At 41.9% G+C, this 19,178-nt stretch overlaps 1 protein-coding gene across 1 annotated transcript in view; it reads left to right on the top strand.

Moving 5' to 3' along the window:
• Positions 1 to 309: 309 nt before the first annotated feature.
• LOC134070233 (dipeptidyl aminopeptidase-like protein 6) overlaps positions 310 to 19,178 on the top strand; it is a 96,891-nt gene continuing 78,022 nt past the window's right edge. The window contains exon 1 of the mRNA XM_062526520.1: positions 310 to 386. Within this exon, the coding sequence (XP_062382504.1) occupies positions 330 to 386 (57 nt within the window). The 5' untranslated portion in view covers positions 310 to 329. The remainder of the gene's footprint in view (positions 387 to 19,178) is intronic.

The following is a 19,178-nucleotide window of genomic DNA, read 5'->3' on the forward strand; positions in this document are numbered from 1 at the left end:
CTAACCCACCGTCAACACAGTGGGCTTTTAACGCATTTTTATACCGTGTACAATGTTCGAGTGTGTGAATTCTGAGGAGTACCAGGAGTGAACCACCAAAAGTCGCCAAAATTGGTTTGGCGATACGAAACGAGTGTGGCACGAGCTGAACTTGTGACTGCGAGTCGGAAACTTCAGAAAAGAGCGCCGCACCATCAGGAACAGAGTGGAATAGAAAAGCGCGCTAAGGTAATATTTACATTGACACGTTTCGGCCTCCCTATAAATGACTTGAAAACCTATCTGCCGAAACGCTGATTTTAATGCGCTTTGTCGCAGGGAAAGGAGACATGAACTCATCAGCAGGCGCAGGTAACTACAGAAGAGGCTCGGTCAAAGGAGAGAAGGTAAGCGCATTTTAAACTTCTGTCCCATCAGTTAGCCTACATGGTCTGAAGTAGGCTACCCCTTGGCAATTTATGGAAATACGAATCTGATTTGATCTGTTTTGGAATGAATGCTAGAATTCTTGAACGTTTAACTCATTCTCCTTGAAACATTCGTGCCAAATAGAGTGATACTGTCATGCTTTAGTGAGATAGTGCTGTTAGCCTGGACATTTTTTGCCAGCACGCCGTACCTGTTTACGGAATGGTAGATGGTAATTAGTGGGACAATGCACTGTAGAATTCAATGTTTGTGTACCCTCAAGTTCCATTTTCTTCCATTCTATCCAAATCTATATTTTTGTATGAATAGGCCTTTTAACAATGACCTACAAGTGATTGAATATTGGCAAAGTCATGACCACGGAAGAGAGAGTGTGTTAACACAGTCCTAAATATTTCCCTTTGATGTGCACACCATGCTTCAGTGTGGTCCACCCATAACCTCTTTCCAGCCGTGTCAAGCTGGATCGTATCCTCCTGTTTGCCAATGTTTAAAGCAAAAAGCGAAAAGCGTCTGTTTCCGCTACATTTAGTTTCACAATGATGGACCCAGGTGTGAAATTGAATTATAGGCTACTGCACCTAGGTACTAAAGATGAGACATCAAACTAATGCCCCATGTAATCCACAACACACATGTCCCATGTAAAGCACAGATGCATGTGATGAGTACAATCATTGACACAAGAAATGCTAAATTCAATCCTAGGCCTATACTTTTTAAATAATATGCAGCCTACATTCACAAGGGTTTAGATTCAGAGTGTGTTTGTAATGTGTAATTGAATGTGACTAAGGAAGATGGGATGTTACCTTAATGACTTGCTTTCATTCACTGTAAAGATGATAGGCCTACTTGTGATATGGATAATAATTAGTTGATTGTCCATTTTGGTTTTGAGCTCCTGGGACTTAATCGTAGGAATAGGAACTCCAAACAGTGTTAGAGTCAGAGGACCATGACATTCCAGTGTGGCATGCAGGCTACAACACACACACACACACACACACACACACACACACACACACACACACACACACACACACACACACACACTCTCTCTCTCTCTCTCACACACACACACACACACACACACACACACACACATAAGTGAGAATCTTCAGGGATAAAATCTATGAAATGAAGAGCTTAAATGATGAATTAGCAGAAATAACAGCCATATTGGAAAGCTTTATCATAAGGCCTGCGGGACTGCTCTCATGTGTGCTATGTGGTAGACCATATTGTCCTATTTGTCAAGAGGGATCCCTCAGACATAGAACTGTCTGTGTAATCCCTGACCTATGTCATTGAGTCACTCAGTGGGAATTGCCCACAAGAAGACTTACAGAAAAGAGAAATGTCTCAGTCACAGCCCTCAAGATGAGGTTAGCTACACAGCATACAGTAATGGAATTGCTGTAAGGTGGTGTATAGATTCCAGCCACAGTGGACTCCATTGTCCACAGACATCTCAAGAGGCCTGCCAGACTATAAGAGGGATGGTAAGGAGCTGTGCTTGGATCAGGAGAGAATCTCTATGACAGAGAGCACTCCTTTGATACACAAAGCACATGTGTGTCGCATCAGCCCAACTTGTTCATCACTCAGAGATGTGTTCCATTGTGTTTGCCTCAGTGTTCTAAAAAAAATGCATTCCCGATCTCCACCACCAGAGGTCATGAGAGGCCCATGTGAATCGGCCAATCATGGCTGTGCTCCTCATTTCTGTGCCCCACTAAACACTGGAGCCAGTTTTAAGTTCAAAAGAGCATAGCAATATTAAAACATTTATCATTGTCTTTGTAGTGTAGAAAGTATCAGTTTCATATTTAAAGTCGAGTGAAGTAATTTCAAGTCTCTTTAATCAATTAAGCAATTCAAACTTTTCAAAACAACATTTTTTATCACTCTAGAACATGTCAGTGGTAAGGATTATAATCATGTCTAGTTTAATTAATTGTTATTTTTCATATTCAGTTGAAATTTTAAATATTCCAGTCTACACAAAGACTACAAATGGTTATTTCACTTAATTTAGTATCTGCCATGGTCCTGGGTCTGCATAGTCTCCCCTCATGTTTGGGAAGGAATGCATGTGCTGTTACTGTTGTTTCTATGCCATGATGATTACACATAATTGTATTCATAAAGCCAAGTGTTCAATATTTCAGCCATATTATTGATTGCACATATTTTAGCATAAAGTCTAATGTTGCTAATGTATAGGCTAATGGGAAATCTGTTTGGATATTTAATATACCTACTGTACATATGTGTCAATATAAACACATAATTCACACTAATTACTCATCAGAATTGGAATTTGGATAGTCTGAGAGTATGCTGCCAGCTTGCCGTAGTCTTGGGAAGCCTATAGTGGAGATAGGGTGTAAGTGTAAGCCATGCCCACTAGCACCATGTGGGGAGAATAAGGAGAGGTGGGAGGCGCTGCAATTCCAGGGCTGACAGTCAATCGTCCCTATCGGTGACTTTAAACCTGAACAGTCAAACTAACTCAAAATAATGATTTAACACAACTTAACCAGTAAAAAAAATTAAAGTAGCGCATGACTATTTGGAAACTAAAAATGTTCAGGTTCAGGTTCAAGTTTAAAGAGCTACTCAACTGTTTTTGGGATTACCTAGATTCCCATGTTCCTTTGCAACAACCTTAAGCTTAACTGAAAGGGCTCTATTTTGGTGATCAGAAACGTGTCACAAAGTGGTGCAAAGCGCGACGCAAAGCTCATTCTTATCTAACACATAGTCAAAATTCGCCGTCTTCGCACTCTAAAAATCATGACCCAGAAAAACCTGGTCTGTAGTGAAAGGCGCATGTAAAGCACAACTGAAGCTGCACTGTCATGAGATGTACTGTAAGCAGCCCTTAGCAAGCAGTCCCAAACAACTCTGCAGGATGAACATCCTTATGATTTTTTATTCACTCATTCGAACATTATTGGGGTAAGGGTTTCTTTTTTCAGGCTATGTTTTTGTAACACCTTGTCAATCATTAGTGAAACTAGTGCAGAGCCCGTAGATGTGGCATTTTTTGTTCGTATAACGTGAAATTTGGCACTGCACACACTCGTGCCATTAGGATGACACCCACCAAATTTGAGAGCAGTCGGATTAGTGGTTCGAGAGTTATGTGTGGAACAGACAGACAGACAGACAGAGTGACACACAGACAGGCGTTCCTTGCATTAGATAGATAGATAGATAGATAGATAGATAGATAGATAGATAGATAGATAGATAGATAAATAGATAGATAGATAGATAGATAGATAGATAACTGTGTAGAACTGTTTTGCCTATGAGACTATGTAATCACAAATAGGTTTCAGTAAAGCAAGATTGAGTGGAATTCCTGTGTTCTATACAGGGTCTTACATGCAAGCAGATTCCTTTAAATGTGCTGCTGTTTGAAGTTGCGCTGCTTGCTGTTAAAGGATTTGAAAGATGACACTCTCATTGGTTGATAGGATGTTGTGCCCGAAACATACCCATGACTGATTAAGAGACAGAAGACCAAGCCTTTTGAATAGTAGGTGTGGATTTGACATTACTGCCTGAACGCTAAGATATTGATGCAAGGTTGGACGTGGGTTGTGTCTTAATAGTGAACTTTAATATGTGCTGGTGGGTAGATGCAGTTAAAGGAACTGTATGTAAGAAATGTATTTCCATTAATCATAAAATGGCCCTGATATGTCACTAGACATTAAGAAATCATGCTCATTTCAAATACTTATATCACTGACAACATAGTCTGGCCAGGATATTGTCATTTAAAAAGTTGCAGCCCTCAACTGATGTTGATGTTTACATATTTTGTGTTTTGGCCTGATGCGCCACCCTCCACCTATCTACTAATCACAAAATCAGTAGTATTTCGGCATCTGGGTTGCCAACTTCAACTCAGGGGGAAGGGGGATGGGATACACCACTCTACAATATTCTGAAAGTGATTGCAGTACCAGTTTTGGCCAGAATCTTACATATGGTTCCTTTAAAGTGGAGTATGGCCAGGCTAACCATTGTGAAGTCCACTGCAAAACTTAAGAGACCCACTTGACTCAACAAGTATTCTGTGCTCTCGATGTGAAACCGATAACAAGTTGCACATCTGTAGCTGTCACATGGTTTTATTGTCCAACTGTGTTGAACATCTGTGTCTTCCCTGTTAATGGCAAATTAATGTGCTGCTATCTGGTACTAGTACCCATTGCTCAGTGGTGAGAAATGCAATACAGTATATAGAACTTTACAGTCACCATAAATATAATCGTATTGTTTTAGCTTAAAATGATTTGATAACTTTATGTACGAAAAAATATAGGTAATTCGTTTCCTCAAATATTTTGAGTTAGTTTGACTGTTGGGGTTTACAACACTGAATTTTGTGTAGATTTAGTTTTGGTTAAAGGAAAGATTCCTATAAGCTTATTATTCAGCTTATTGAACAGATTGAGCATTGAGTTCTGTGGTTGAATAATTAGCATATTGGTATATCTATACTGTGTTAGCATACAGTAGTTTATGAATGAAGATTCATATAAGTCTAGTGCTGGAGTGTTTAAAACACTGCGCACACATGCCCTCTGCTGGTATGAGATGTGGGTGAGGGAAGTCTCAGTCCTGCTGGAGATGTTTTGCAGATGTTTTGCAATCCTGCAATGCGTGTGGTGGTGAATTGATTTTCATCGTTCATCTTTAATGAAAAGTGTATATTATTAGGCTGCCATCAATTTGTTTGAGCATAATAAAACCTCACGTCTGGACAACAACTAGGTTTGTTTGTGGTGGTTAATGCTGACACAGAACCCACAGCGTGGACATAGTCTTTATTATTCAGAAGGAGGTTCCATCTATACCATCGCCTTAGACAGAGGAACAAGAATGAAAAACTGTGTCTGTTACTCAATAGATCATTGCATATTCCCACCACTGGTGTCCACGATGGAGCCAGGCTGCTGTGTGCTTTGGGGTTAGATTGTGTCTGATATTGGAGTGTTGGTCAGACACATACACTACTGACAAAAAGTCAGGGTTATCTGGCTTTCAGGTGAAAAATCCACTATAATCTTTGCAGGTGAACTTAATGTGACCTACTCTAAAGTTTTGAATGCCAATATCCAACAGTGTTAAAGTACTTTCTGCGCTGTTAGATAGATATTCAGACCTTGTGTCAGATCTTAAGCTGCAATAACTGCTCAATGATTATTTCCTGTCATTGTTGTATACAGAGTCTTTCAAAGAAGGATGCATTTGATGGCATCAAATAGGCCAGAGTAGATTCCTCAAAGTAGCATAAATAGAAGTGTTTATTGAAACATTTCCAACTAATATTCTATTTCTATAGTCTGTATATATTTACACAATAATATTTTGTTTCCTTAAGATTATTATAGTGCATCTGCCAAGTCTCATAACCTAGAACAGAGGGCCCGTTACCCTGTTGCAGTTTAAACTCATGGACATTGGTCCTACTGTAGCTGCTGTGCCTGCTGCAACTGTGTCCATAGTGAGGCTGGTGTGGTGTAAATCAATGTGATTGAAAAGTGATGGAGGTAAATCAGTCCTCTGGGCTGTCAGCTCAAGGCTGCGGTGTGGTCACTACCCCTCTGCCCATACCGCTGTTTTTCTGCTATATACATTATGGATGGTTGCGCCATTCATACTTTGGCATTCCAAGGTTTGTTGGTGCAGTATCTGTCTTGCCATTGATGTGGTGAAGTGGCTGGAGACTTGGGTTGACCATATTCCGACAGCGTGTCCATATTTAAAGAGCTTTTCTGTCGATACACAGCCAGTGAGGTTTGGTGGTGGAGACGTGTGGGTGGTGTGTCTACTAGTGCATAGTGTGAAAGCTCAAAACTACACCATATACTGTATCAGCCTAAGGGCCAGCTAGAATGGTGTGACAGATACTGCTGTCGTTCTCTTGTTAATTTTCTATGACTTTTCACATTATACCCAGCTTTTAAATAATAATAATTGGTGTTATGTCTTGGTTCTCAGACTGCAAAACCCTTACTGAAGCTACCCCATCGGGAGTGCTTGTGAACTGATACATCCACTAGAGAGTTGGTTATTGGCTAGATGTCCACCAGAGAGTCGACTTGGAGTGGCTACCCAAGCCGTGGTGCATTTAATAGTCATTAACTGTGTTTGGAACGTCCACTCGATCACTATATTTCCCCTTGGGGATCAATAAAGTATCTATCTATCTATCTATCTATCTAGTGCTTATTCACTATATAGTGCACCGTGTAATGAGTGCCTATTCTGAACACAGCTATTGAGTATAGATAGCCGTGATGTAACAAGCTCCTGCTGTGTTGAGTCAGACTCGTTCTTCATGTCCTTGGTCCTGTCACGGCTGCAGACTCCTCAGTCAACACTGGCTTCCATCAGATATAGCTGCTTGTTAGAGAGTTGTGTGAACTCTGCTGTGGAGGTTGTAGGTAGAGGATTTTGAAGGGCAAAGATCTGATCATTAAAGAAACAATTTCACAGTCATTCTGCTGGAAGGAGCGCAGTGCATGAGTTTTGTGTTATTTGCCTTGTCTTTTTTGAAGTCATGTCATAAATACCCTCTCTATTGCCAGAGTGATGCAAGTCTTGTTCTAGGGTGGGGACCTGCCCCCTCTGACTGAACTCATAAGTGGAACTAATTATTCCTTTTCAGCTGAAAACACATGATTTAATTACTGTTATTAGCATTTAATTTACGCTGATTTTGATAAGATAAAAGGTTGAAGCTGTTTGGTGTGAGAAGGAGCAGAAGACCTTACGTACAGAGTTATAAAGCTGATTTTTTTTTTAATCCGGTCAGTGTACATGTACAGTAGCCCACATACTTCGCTGCCTTGCTCTCTAGTTAGATATCTTAGAAGGCAGCAGTTTTACCCGATTCGAACGGAGCCAGTGAGTCATTTCATCTCTAGGAATTGAAAACGTCACAGTTTCGAATTGATATATATAATACAGACTTACAAATGCTGCCAATACCACCCATGATTGATGTTTTTACATTTAAATAATTAACTTCACAGGTTATGACAACAGTGTTTCATGACCATCTAATTAAATGGTGAAACATCAAGCATTCATAATTCATCACCTGTGTTTCATATGCCTCAACAATGCATACAGTACACACACACACACGCGTTTGCGTGCACACACACACACACACACACACACACACACACACACACACACACACACACACACACAGACACCAACTCAGAGTTTTGCAAAACTCTTAAACTTTCCAAATTAAGAACTTAAAGTTGCCAATGCGCTTTCCTATGAAGAGTGTCTCCCTCCCTCCCTCCCTCCCTCCCGCCCCATCCCTTGTCCAGTCCTCGAGCCCAATGAGGTGCTATATTGGCTCAGCGCTTGGCACTGGCACCGGCACCGCACTGGGACTGATCGTCAACATTTGTTATTTTTATGCCTGTCTGTCTGGCCCTAACCGGATGCGTTTCATTTATGAAGCACACATTAATCCAGCTCCAGTCGCTGCTTTGGTGAATTTATCCCTGCCCATGAGTCTGGACAGCATCATTTACGCTTCCTCAGATCTTGTTTCTACTTAACCAGTGATTTAGAGCCCTTTTCTGCATGAGGTTACCATCTTAATGTCAAACTAGCCTATGCCCTTGTGATAAACAGATTTGAAGGTGTTTTACCGTCACTGAACCTGTGATTGCTGCTGAAACTTTTCTTTTGATGTGAAAACAAAAAAAGTGTGTTGTTAGATTGAGCCATGTTAACCAAATATCGGTTGTTTTGTAAGTTTTGCAGCAGAATAGGTAATTCCTATTGGGACTCAAATTAGTCTAGTCTGGTGGTACCCAGGGTAAAATCACTTGCTTTTGATTGCCAACATAAGTTAGTGTTGAGACAGCGTAAAGTGGGAAGCCCACTCCTCGTTTCTTCCCCACAGATTTCAGCATGTTCATGCGTTGCCTGGCTGGGCCATAGCCTCTCCCTGGGGCTGTAAACAAAATTGATGTGACCTGTCCAGGATTAGTTGGACTGGGCCATTCTCAGGTGTTAAAGGCGGTCCTTCTGCTCCCCGGTCAGTTCTTTAATCACCTCACGTGTTGCCATTACGAGGCGACGATGGGCTCCTCCTCCCCAAACTGTCGGTCACTCACTGCCTGAGAGAGCAGCCGCCCACACGGTCACTAAAGCGGTCGTGTAATGGGGCGCTGGTCGAGCGTAACTCAGCTTATGTGGCAGTGGCAGGTTCGCCTTCATGGCTCTGCGGGGAAATAAGTGGCTGAAAGGGAGCTTGCGGACGCTGTCAATCCGCCCGGAATCAATGGCATTCATCAGTGTAGCCAGGGTCGCGGCCGCTGCCATGGTCAGACACCCCCCCGTTGAGCCTCGTCCCGCTGGGGCAGAGAGACCACCATAGGCTGCTTACATTGCCCAGCACAAGCTCCTTGTTCCTGGAATGCATCTGTTCCTGGATCAGCCTGCTTTCCACAGGTCGGCCAATATAATCAATACATTACAAATGAATCAGACACAAGGGGCGAAGGAACTAGAAAAACAAGGACTTTGCACTACAAGGTTGCACGGACGCAAATTGGCCTTTCCCTCCCCTCGGCTTGCTCCCTCTCTTGACTTGTAGTGACGTGGATGCGGTTTTAATTTGTGGTGGCTGCGTGTGGCACTGCAAGAGTTGTGTGATTTAATGTGTTGTTGTGGCCCAACTAGCGCTGTTCATCTTGCTCTGCGTCACGGCTAGCAGCTCAGCCACAGGGCCTTGGGTGGCTGAATATTAGCAAACTCAGCAGACCAAATGAGAGAATGATGATTCCTGTTCCACAGTGTTGAGGTATGCTTTAGTGTGGGGCCAATGATGTCCCCAGCGAATCATTTACAAATGCCTATGTGAACCTCCATTTGTGCTTCGGCTTTGAATTTATGTTATGCTGATATTAAAGCTACTCATTATTTAATTGACTTAATTCCCAAGCCTTTGATTGAGCTACATCACTGGAATGCCTTTTGACAATGCATATATGTACATATAATCTGGGGAACAGAGAGATAAACATGGGGATTCAAAATATACTGTACTGTAAGAACTTTCCACATTTAACTATGCATGCCATTCCCCTCCACTGAAAAACAACCCCCCCCCTCCAGTTTTAACTCTCTTATTTATTATGATTCACCAAAGGAGTTGCAGCCATGCTAAATTGGCTATGAAAAGCCAGACAGAGTTTGGGAAAATAGAGTGAAAGGCGCGTGTGTGCAGCTTGTCTCCCTGTGAGCGCCTGCACATGCAGATAACCCAGGCTGGGCTGGGCCCCATGCACGCGTGGCCACGGCTCCTTAAACAGATCCTAATGGAGGGAGGTAAAGAGCCACAGCTCTCTTCATATTTCACCCTTTATGAGAGGCAGTAAAGGCCCAAAGCCTGTTAGGGGTGCAGCCTCTAGGGGAATGAAATGAAAAGTCAAACCTTCAACCATGAAATATGGATTCTGACCTTTCATTATTTTTTTCTTCTTCTCATTTTTTTGTCGTCGTCTCTGATTTTTTATTTGTCATTACGTCAAGCCTCTAAGATTCGGGAGTTGAGCAATATCCAAGAGAAGTTTATTTTTTCTGTCGCCTGATCCTCATCTGTGCTGATGATTGTTGTCGTCTGTGTGATTTATGTTTCGTTTACGTTCTCGCACTGCTCACAAAGACGCTGTAAATGAAGAGAAACGATGTGGCGCGAGAGATAATGGTATTGTGCAACTTATACGTTTGTAGAGAACGCAGAAACTTTTGGAAGCAAGTCAAGATCTTTATTGTCACTTGACATGTGTCATATACTGTACTGACATGAACAGTGCTACGGGTATGTCCATCCTTTTGTCAGATTATCACAGTGGCTTTATTCACCTCACGTAATGGCGACAAACTATGATCCACTGCTCTCCCTTGGCCCTGGGTCCTTGCTTGCTTTCAATCACCCTCGGCCCAGTATAGTATACATGTCAGTCAGGGAGAAGAGTGAATCTAAATCGGAGCCGTATCTTACCTCTTGTAGTCCTTGGCCTTTGATGAAGCCAAGCGCAGAGATGCTTCCTGTGGAGGCCAGATTGTGGAAGGTACGATAAACACAAACAGAATCCAGCCGCGCAAAACTTTGTGCCCGGCGACAGCTTGATACGTCTGGCTGGTTTTGCAGCATTGTGACACTCTGCCATATTGAATTAATTGGATTAGTCATTATCACGGCTCTCTATATGCTCTCAGTGGGTTCTCCTCCAGAGGTATTGTGCCCTGTCGACTGGCTTTGTCTGGTTTCACGGCGTAAATTGAAAAGCCCGCTAACAAGGAAATGCTGGTGGCTTTTTTTTTTTTTTTTTATTAAAACAGTCTTGTCTTTTAATGAATTCTAATCTCTCCAGAGCCATGCCCCCACACAGCGCCTCCTCCTCTCCTCCTCGTCAGTGTGGTGGGGCTTGATAGGGCAAATTGGTTATTCACTGACTGTCTCAGGATCGGATCCACGGGGCACAAACACTACATAAATAAAACACGTGCCAGGTTCCTGTCCATTGGGGAAGGCCGTGGTTTACGAGGTGCAAGCCGTGCAGCATAAATATTACCTGCACTTAATCACAGCCTAACAGCGCGGTTGATTGAATTGATCCATCTTGGAGAGTGCACTCTTGCACAGATACACACACATGTGTTGTGTACACATACACACACACACACACACACACACACATGCGTGCACGAACTCACACGCATACTTATAGAAACACATGCATAAATGCACTCACTTGCCAGACAAATGTATGCCTGTGACATGTACAAAAACATACGCACACATACACACACAATCTGTCAGTGTGTGCATCTGTTGAATTTGCAAGTGCTTTCCATCAGGTTCAAGGAATAGGGATAAAGAAGGGGAGTGAGAGAGAGCGATTGAGGAAATGAAGATTCAGTGACAAAATGAGAGACTGATGGGTAACTTTTACTGTGTGTGTGCGTGCGTGTGTGTGCGTGTGTGTGTGTGTGTGTGCGAGGGGGGAGTGTTTAGAGACACAGCTTAATAGAGCACGTGTGGAGGAATTACTATCCAGTGTCAAGCGCCACAGTGTGAGAGAGGTGGGGAGCAGGGAGCGAGTCCCACCCAGTCCAGCACAGCTCTTCTGCCACCTCTCTGATCTGAAACTTACACACACACACACTGTCCGAGGCAGTGTGTACGGCTAGAGGTCTGTCAGGCACCCGTATTGGTGTGTGCACTGTATGTGGGTGGGTGCGAGCTGTGTGTGAGGAAGTGCTTACCAGAGACACACGTAGACGGGTGAAGGCATGTCTGTCTTGATTGCCACTCAGCTGAAGATTGACACCAGCTCCTCCTCAAGGAAGGTAAGGATCCTTTGTTTACATGCATATTATACAGAAATGCACTGGTGTGCTTGGAAGTAGTCCTGTTATTTTCATACAAATGTGGTTCTGCAGAAGGCTGTTGCGCTCCTTTGCCTCCTTGATTTATTTGTTATAACGTTTCTTTTACGTTTTTATCAATCTACAATACTTACGGCATAACAAAAGAACATTAAAACACTGGATGCAAATTGTTCTTTGATTGAGTGCTAAAGAGATTTAGTCTTTTATCGTTGCAATATTTGAGACAGAAATGGCTCTAAATGCTGATTAGGTGCGATTAGGTAGATATAATGAGAAGGAGACTTCAGTGGTATGAATGCAACATCTCAGACCCTCTAATTTAGCCTGATGGTTATTGTGTTGTTATTGCGCGAGAACAGTCCTCAAGTTCCAGGGGCCATATTGTTTTCAAAACCCATAAAACTCATAACTTCCTGTCCTCAGCTCTGTCCCTCAGGCACACTCATTTTGAGCCAGTTTCTAGAGTTAGCTCAGGTTAGTTCAGGAGTGTGTGTGTGTGTGCGTGTGTGTGGTTTTGTGAGCATGCCAGAGCTTGGTCGGAGCAATGCGAGTGTGTGACTCCTGTATACCTAGATGTGACCACATTGCTGGGTTTGAGTGTGTGTGTGTGTATGTGTGTTTTCAGCATGTCAAGGCATACAGTAGGTATATGTATGTGAGGACTATGGAGAAACAGGAAAAAGACGAGAGCCTATTACTGTATGACCAAATCTTTCAGTGTGAGTTTCTCTTCTTTTCAGTGTGAGTTTCTCTTCTTTTCAGTGCGAGTTTCTCTTCTCATTCTTTTAAATAATCAATACAGCTTGTGCATAACTCTTCTTGCACACTTGTTCCATTGCTTGCTTTAGAAATTCTTTGTTGGAGTCCGTGGAATGTAAATATTCAAACCTCATACAAATATTTCGGATAGATTTGTATCCTGCCCAGTAGGGTGGATAGTGTCTTCCTTTCACAGCTCTCCGTTTGGTGTGCTGAAGCCATTTGGATTCCTCCATCCCACCTCAGCATCCCGACTCCTGTTCGCAGTGTTTTGTCACACTCTTGTGATGGCAGCAGTATGTTAAGTCTGCCCCATATCATCCTTGTTTAAAAACCCAATTTCCCTGGCACCTTATCTCCGGGCATTTCAAATTGGATTTACAGATGCGGTGACGTGCCCCCTCTCTCGGAATCCTCGGAGGCAGACTGCAATGTTCCATAAACACCTCCACCTTTAGCAAGGATAGGGATGTGACACTGTAGCCCTTTGATCTGTGCACTATGGGAAGGGCAAAGTAAAAAGATGACACTTGAGTTGGATTTATATAAACAAAGTTTGTTTGATGTGTGTGTGTGTGAGAGAGAGAGAGAGAGAGAGAGAGAGAAAGAGAGAGGGCGGTGAGTAGTGAGAGGGAGAGAGAGAGTATATGTTGGGGTAGAAAGGGTTATTGGGATTGACAAACACACACAGACACACACACACACACACACACACACACACACATACCAACAAAGAGAGAAGACAGTAAGAGAAAGTCTGGTAAATAAACCAACTGGGAAGCTAAACTGAGGAATTACAGTGGGACATTAAGGGGGTGAATTTGGGATGGCATTAATGGTAGCACATGAGTATAGCCATTTGTTTTAGTTTGCTTTGTGCACCATGGTTTTCATATTTGACATATATCCAGACTTAATCAGAAGCATTGCTGTGATGATTTGTGGAACTACTTCACACTAAAGATTACATGTTCTCTTGACATCTTGTTTTTTATTTATCAAGTATCAAAAACAATCATTGTTGCATTACTTTCTAAGTTCAATATTTGAATAGCAGTCATTCCACTCGCGCGCAGTAGAGTTTGGTGCACATGAGTGTGTTTTGATCACGTACTGTAAATGCAGCGGAGCTGTTAGTTGATATCTGAGACTTCTTGACAGGGTTAGTGTCTTTATTTTTCAAAAAGGTCAGGCTGGTTATGTCATTTAGGCTCTTATCGTCTTTTGTGTGAGGAATGAATGACCATCAAAATATGAGCTACATGTAAAAGCATGACGTTATAGAATCAGGGTGAATGGAGTAAAAATTGCCATCTACTACACTTCCCTGCCTAACTGATTGCTCACAATTAGTCAAACAGTCTTATATAATCATACTAATGACACTGATGAACCATTCAGTTATTATTTTTGTGTTAGTGTTTTGATGATTGTCTTTGGACTGAAAGCTCTAAAAGCTGCTTAAAATGTCATGCTGGGCCCTGAATGTCCCTTTGAGTTTCCTTTGTATGGTTGGTTGTTTTGAAATGTATGTACAGGGGATTGTACTAATTACAGTCATCAGAAATGAAAGGAATCACTGATGTCTTGATTTCCCCTTTGATAGGTAGCTTTGCCATCATTTGGTCTCTTTGTCAGGTTGTTATCTTTATCTGTGCACTCTCTAACATCATTGGATAACTACCTGCCTCTGCTGAGACACAAGCTACGCTTGAGCACAAACTACCAAATCAATATCGGAAACTTACAAACAAGTCATCTTCAACTGATTGCATTTTTGTGGCTCTATAGTGCCTCATCAGATTGGCTCCATTGAATGAAATGTAATATTTATTCACAAATCTGTTTCTATCAGATGGAGTGCAGCTAATTATTTAAAGTGAGTAAATCTTGAAAAAATACACATTGCAGTATGTTTCTGCATTTGTATGTTTCTGCATCCCTGCAAGACAGAATAGGCTACAGTGTTCATAGCACTGAAGAAAGAAAGGAAATTCTGAGAGCGAACAAGCGTGAGATATTAAATCAATATGTGCCACACTATTTAATAGGTCCTCTGACATTTTATTTTCGTCTAGTCTACTGTAATTTCCCAACTATTAGCCGCGGCTCATACATTGATTTTGCAAAATTTCTTCAGCTATGAGGTTAATACCGAGGGGCAATTAATATGGTATTATTAATATGACTTTGTTTCTTTTAACTTGCATAAAATACTGTCCTGTGGCTTATGCACAATGCGGCTATTACACAGGAAATGACTGTAGGTCCTCTTTTGCAGGGTTCATATGCAGGGTTTGTAAATAAGGTCACCTTTGCTGGCCAAGGCGGTATAAATGATCCTTGCCTCTCCTGAAAAAAGACCCCCTCTTACAGTATGTGTACGGAGGGAAAGTCAGTGGGTTGTTTTAATGCGCGTTTCTTTATGTCCCGAACTCCCAAATGCAAAACACTGTCAGGGTTGACTTTGAGGCTTGTAGGGGAAGTTGTAAGTAGGTTTAAATGAAATCAGAGGGCATTTAACTGAATGAGGAAGGCGCTAATGCGCTTCGTGTGATTTTGAGAAGGGTCGTCAAAGTTATTGCATTCATACTGCCATTCTTTGAGTGTCGGTGGCTTTTCATTCCAATGGTGACACCACCCGAGGGACTCTATAGCATATCTGTCAGCTTTTAGCACAAGTTTTGAAGTCCATTCTTAATTAATACTTGCTGTAGCTTTGGCACCCTCATTGTCCCTGGGCTCAGATGGACGAAAGAAGGCAAGCGTTTAAGAGTTCTGAGTTTCAAAGCCTTGTAATTGCATTCAGCGGAGTCACAGTGGCTAAAATGAACCGGGCTTGTAATTGAATGTTGGGAATTTAATGGAGTGATAAGAAGAGCATTTCACAACAGAGTCAGGATCCTATTAGGTTGGGCCCTGACTGAGTAATGGATAATTAAATTGTGATCCATGCTGAAGTAGGCATGTGTCATGGCCATTCTGTGGAAAATAAGCTCCCTTGTTGCCATGGAGAAGGGAAAATACTTAAAACTGGGTTATTTAGTTACAATATTGTATTTTTGTGTTAATAGTGATAACCAGGCACTAATGTGAAGCTAAGAGTAGGATTTTATGGGAACTGGCAAATTTTTGTTTTTCCTCAAAGAAATTGATCAAATATATGTTGAATTCCTACACATCCAGCTTCCCAAATCAACAACTTGGACCATAACTAAAATCACCTGTTTTCTTAGTGGCTCTTTCAAAGTTGGAACATGAATGATTACCATTAACATGAATTTCGACATCTTCATACTGACAAGATAACAATCGACTACTGTCTATCTTTAGACAGGGTTAAAACCATTGGCCCATCTCAGGAAATCTGTAGAGCAGTGTCGTACAGTACATAAACATCTGGTCTGTGCCTCTATGACCCTCTCTGCTGAACATAGCTTAAGATGGCAGCCGCTGTTGCAGCAGATACTATAGCTGTTATAGCAGGTCTGACACAGATAAATGTGTTACATTCGGAGGAATGGGCCTATATGCTGTTGGTGACAGAAAGCCATCAGTTTGATGGCGTGCGCTAGGAGATAAGGGAGGCGTGGACGTGGGGAGTCTTGCGGGAGCTCCGTGGCGGCGGGCCGTCTGGGGTGGTCCGGGCCAGCAGGGGTGGGGAAGGGGGAGAGGCCATCCATCAGCGGTCAGCGGGAATGACAGGTGCCCAGGGGTGCAGCGTCAGGCGGGGCCAGCGAAATGAGAGGGAGCAATAAACAGGGGAGGACAAACAATGTCAGGCAAACAGACTGGGCTCTGCGGCAGGAGAGCAGTGTTTACACTCTACTCTATCTCCAAGCTGTCGGCTCCTCGCATGCGGCCGAGTGAAACAGAATACATTAAGCCAATGGGCTTTTATATGGATCATAAATGCTGTACTTTCTAAACTGGAGAGAAAGGTGAAACGTTAATCTGAGTAATAAAAAGCTCCATTCAAAAAGCGCTGAAGCCAAGTGCAACAGTGAGAGTATACCTGAGTTATACAAAATATACAACACAGTAAGTAGTGGTGGGTGTTTTCTGGTGAACAACAACTACATATGATGCTAGGGGAATGCTGATGATACAAAATGCAGTAACCTGAATATCATCCCCAAATCCCAAAAAGACTTTGTGTTATTAATCATTCGCTTCTCCTCTGTTCAAGATGATTGAACCAAGCTTAGTTGTCTTGTGCCTGGCCTTGGCCCATTTAATATTTGCCTTGATGCTTGCATACAGTACAAGTCCAGAATTCTAACTACTCCGCACTCATCATAAATTCTAAATCTTTTTTTTTCTAAGTCTTGCAAGAACTTTAATTGTAAGTGCATTATCTGAGGAACGCCTTCAAGTAAGAAGTCATGGGAGCTTGAAATCATTTTTCAAAGTGAAAAGTTATTCTTGGAAACTAAGAGACGATAGTCTAATATTAAGCCGCTGAGATAAAGCGTAATTGAAAAAAACTATTGCTTTGATTTGTGTCTTTATCCAGCATAGAAGAAATTGAAGAAAGAAAATAATAAATTATTCAAATAAGCTTGGTATAGTTTGATTGCCACAGATTCCTACAGTAATGTGCTATAAATCCTTCCACATATTCTGTATGATTTCAGAGTCTTTATCCGTTTACTGCAGGGGATAATCAACCCCATCTTGAACCAAATGAAACAGAAGACAAAACGGACGTTTTTACATGACTGGAAATGGACATTCTTACATGACCGGGTTGCCAGGATTATAGCCCACCACACTCAAAACACAGCGCCCATTGACATGCATTAGCCTGTCTATCGGAAATCTGCTTTCATGGCCCTGACTTTAAAAACAACTACATTCAAATCACACTGTAGGACACATTTTAAATGAAGACTGTACAATTGTTTAACGAGTAGCACGGGAACTCCGCATTGCACATTCACACTTCCCTGTATTCACCATTATATAGGAAAAAGAACGAGAATAAACGAGGCTTAAATTAATTCAATTCTTTGTTTTTTTTGTTTGTATGTGTTTCGGTATACATGACATGTACAGTATGTGTCATTGCTGCAGTTAGGGTTAGCCTCCCATGTATTTACTTGGTCCATAGTCTGGGGACTGTAATTCAGGTGGGAATAGGTACCTACAGACATTGGCCGGGTTTCCCAGATTCGTTAAGAAGCTCTTAAAGGGACACTTCACAGATTAGCATTAAACTTTGTATCTGTAGAAAACCAGTCATGTTTTTGAATGGTCGTGCATCATTCCCTCAGTTTGCCTTGAGATGGGAGAAATACGGATTTCAATGAAACCCATGAATAGGACTTCCTGCTTTCAATGATGTAAAATGATGATTTTTACATCATTGAAAGCAGGAAGTCCAACATTGAAATCCGTATTTCTCCCATCTCAAGGCAAACTGAGGGAATGATGCGCGACCATTCAAAAACATGACTGGTTTTCTAAAGATACAAAGCTTAATGCTAATCAGTGAAGTGTCCCTAAGTGCTAAGAACTTCTTAGGAGCATTCTTAGAACGTTCTTAGAGCGCTCCTAAGAAGTTCTTAGCACTTAAGAGCTTCTTAACGAATCTGGGAAACCCGGTCATTGTCAGTGCTCTATCTTTGAGATTGTTGCAGTCAATGACACAGCATCCAGTGTTGAACATATAGGGCCAATTAGAACTAGACCCACCAGATGCTTTCATGAACTGAATTCTGATTCCAATCCATGTGATATTTGGGCTATATCCAAAGTAACATGTATTTGCATACTTTCTTTCAAAGGAGAATGAGATGTGTGACTGTGTTGAAATGTCAGAATGACTAGCCTCCATTTTGTAATCCTTGTGTCCTTGAAGCACTCAAGTGGCGGGAAAGGGTGGGTTTGAGAACACTCACCTGTGGAGTGAATATGTCTGTGCAGTTTATAGGCTTCAGGGTGAAATAGGCTTGTACAGTTTCTTAGTACACTTGTGTCTTGTGGATATACCACAAGGCACAAATATACCTTATAACTGAGGATGTGTGTGTGAATAAAACACATGTTTTTAGTGTGGAAATTCATTTATGTTGCCTAAATGGACCATGGATGCTTTATTTGTTTTAATTCTATAGTTAGTAGTGTAGGCTAGTATTCGGAAGAAAATGGCTGAAATACCAGGCTAGGAGTTACACGGTAAATAGAGAATATAGTCCATCTGAATTTGGCCATAGGGATGTTATTGAGCATGTTAATTCTTGATTTACATGAATATCTTTTTGAATATCATCATAACAAGCCAGAGCTCGTCACTCACCTGCACTACCTCTGTTCTAAAGTATGTTAGGAATATTAAATACGCTGGCTACAGAATGATACCCCTCGAAATGTGATGTTCAACATGAGATCTCTATACAGCGCTCTCATGGTTGTCATTTCGCGGTTTACCGCACAGAGGCACTCAAGCTCTACACATGGACCTGGTAATAATTGTTCTGAGGAGAGAGGCTAAAGCATCAAACTAGAACACATTTTTACTG

The sequence above is a fragment of the Sardina pilchardus genome, chromosome 2, assembly GCF_963854185.1.
Source record: "Sardina pilchardus chromosome 2, fSarPil1.1, whole genome shotgun sequence".
NCBI lineage: Eukaryota > Metazoa > Chordata > Actinopteri > Clupeiformes > Clupeidae > Sardina > Sardina pilchardus.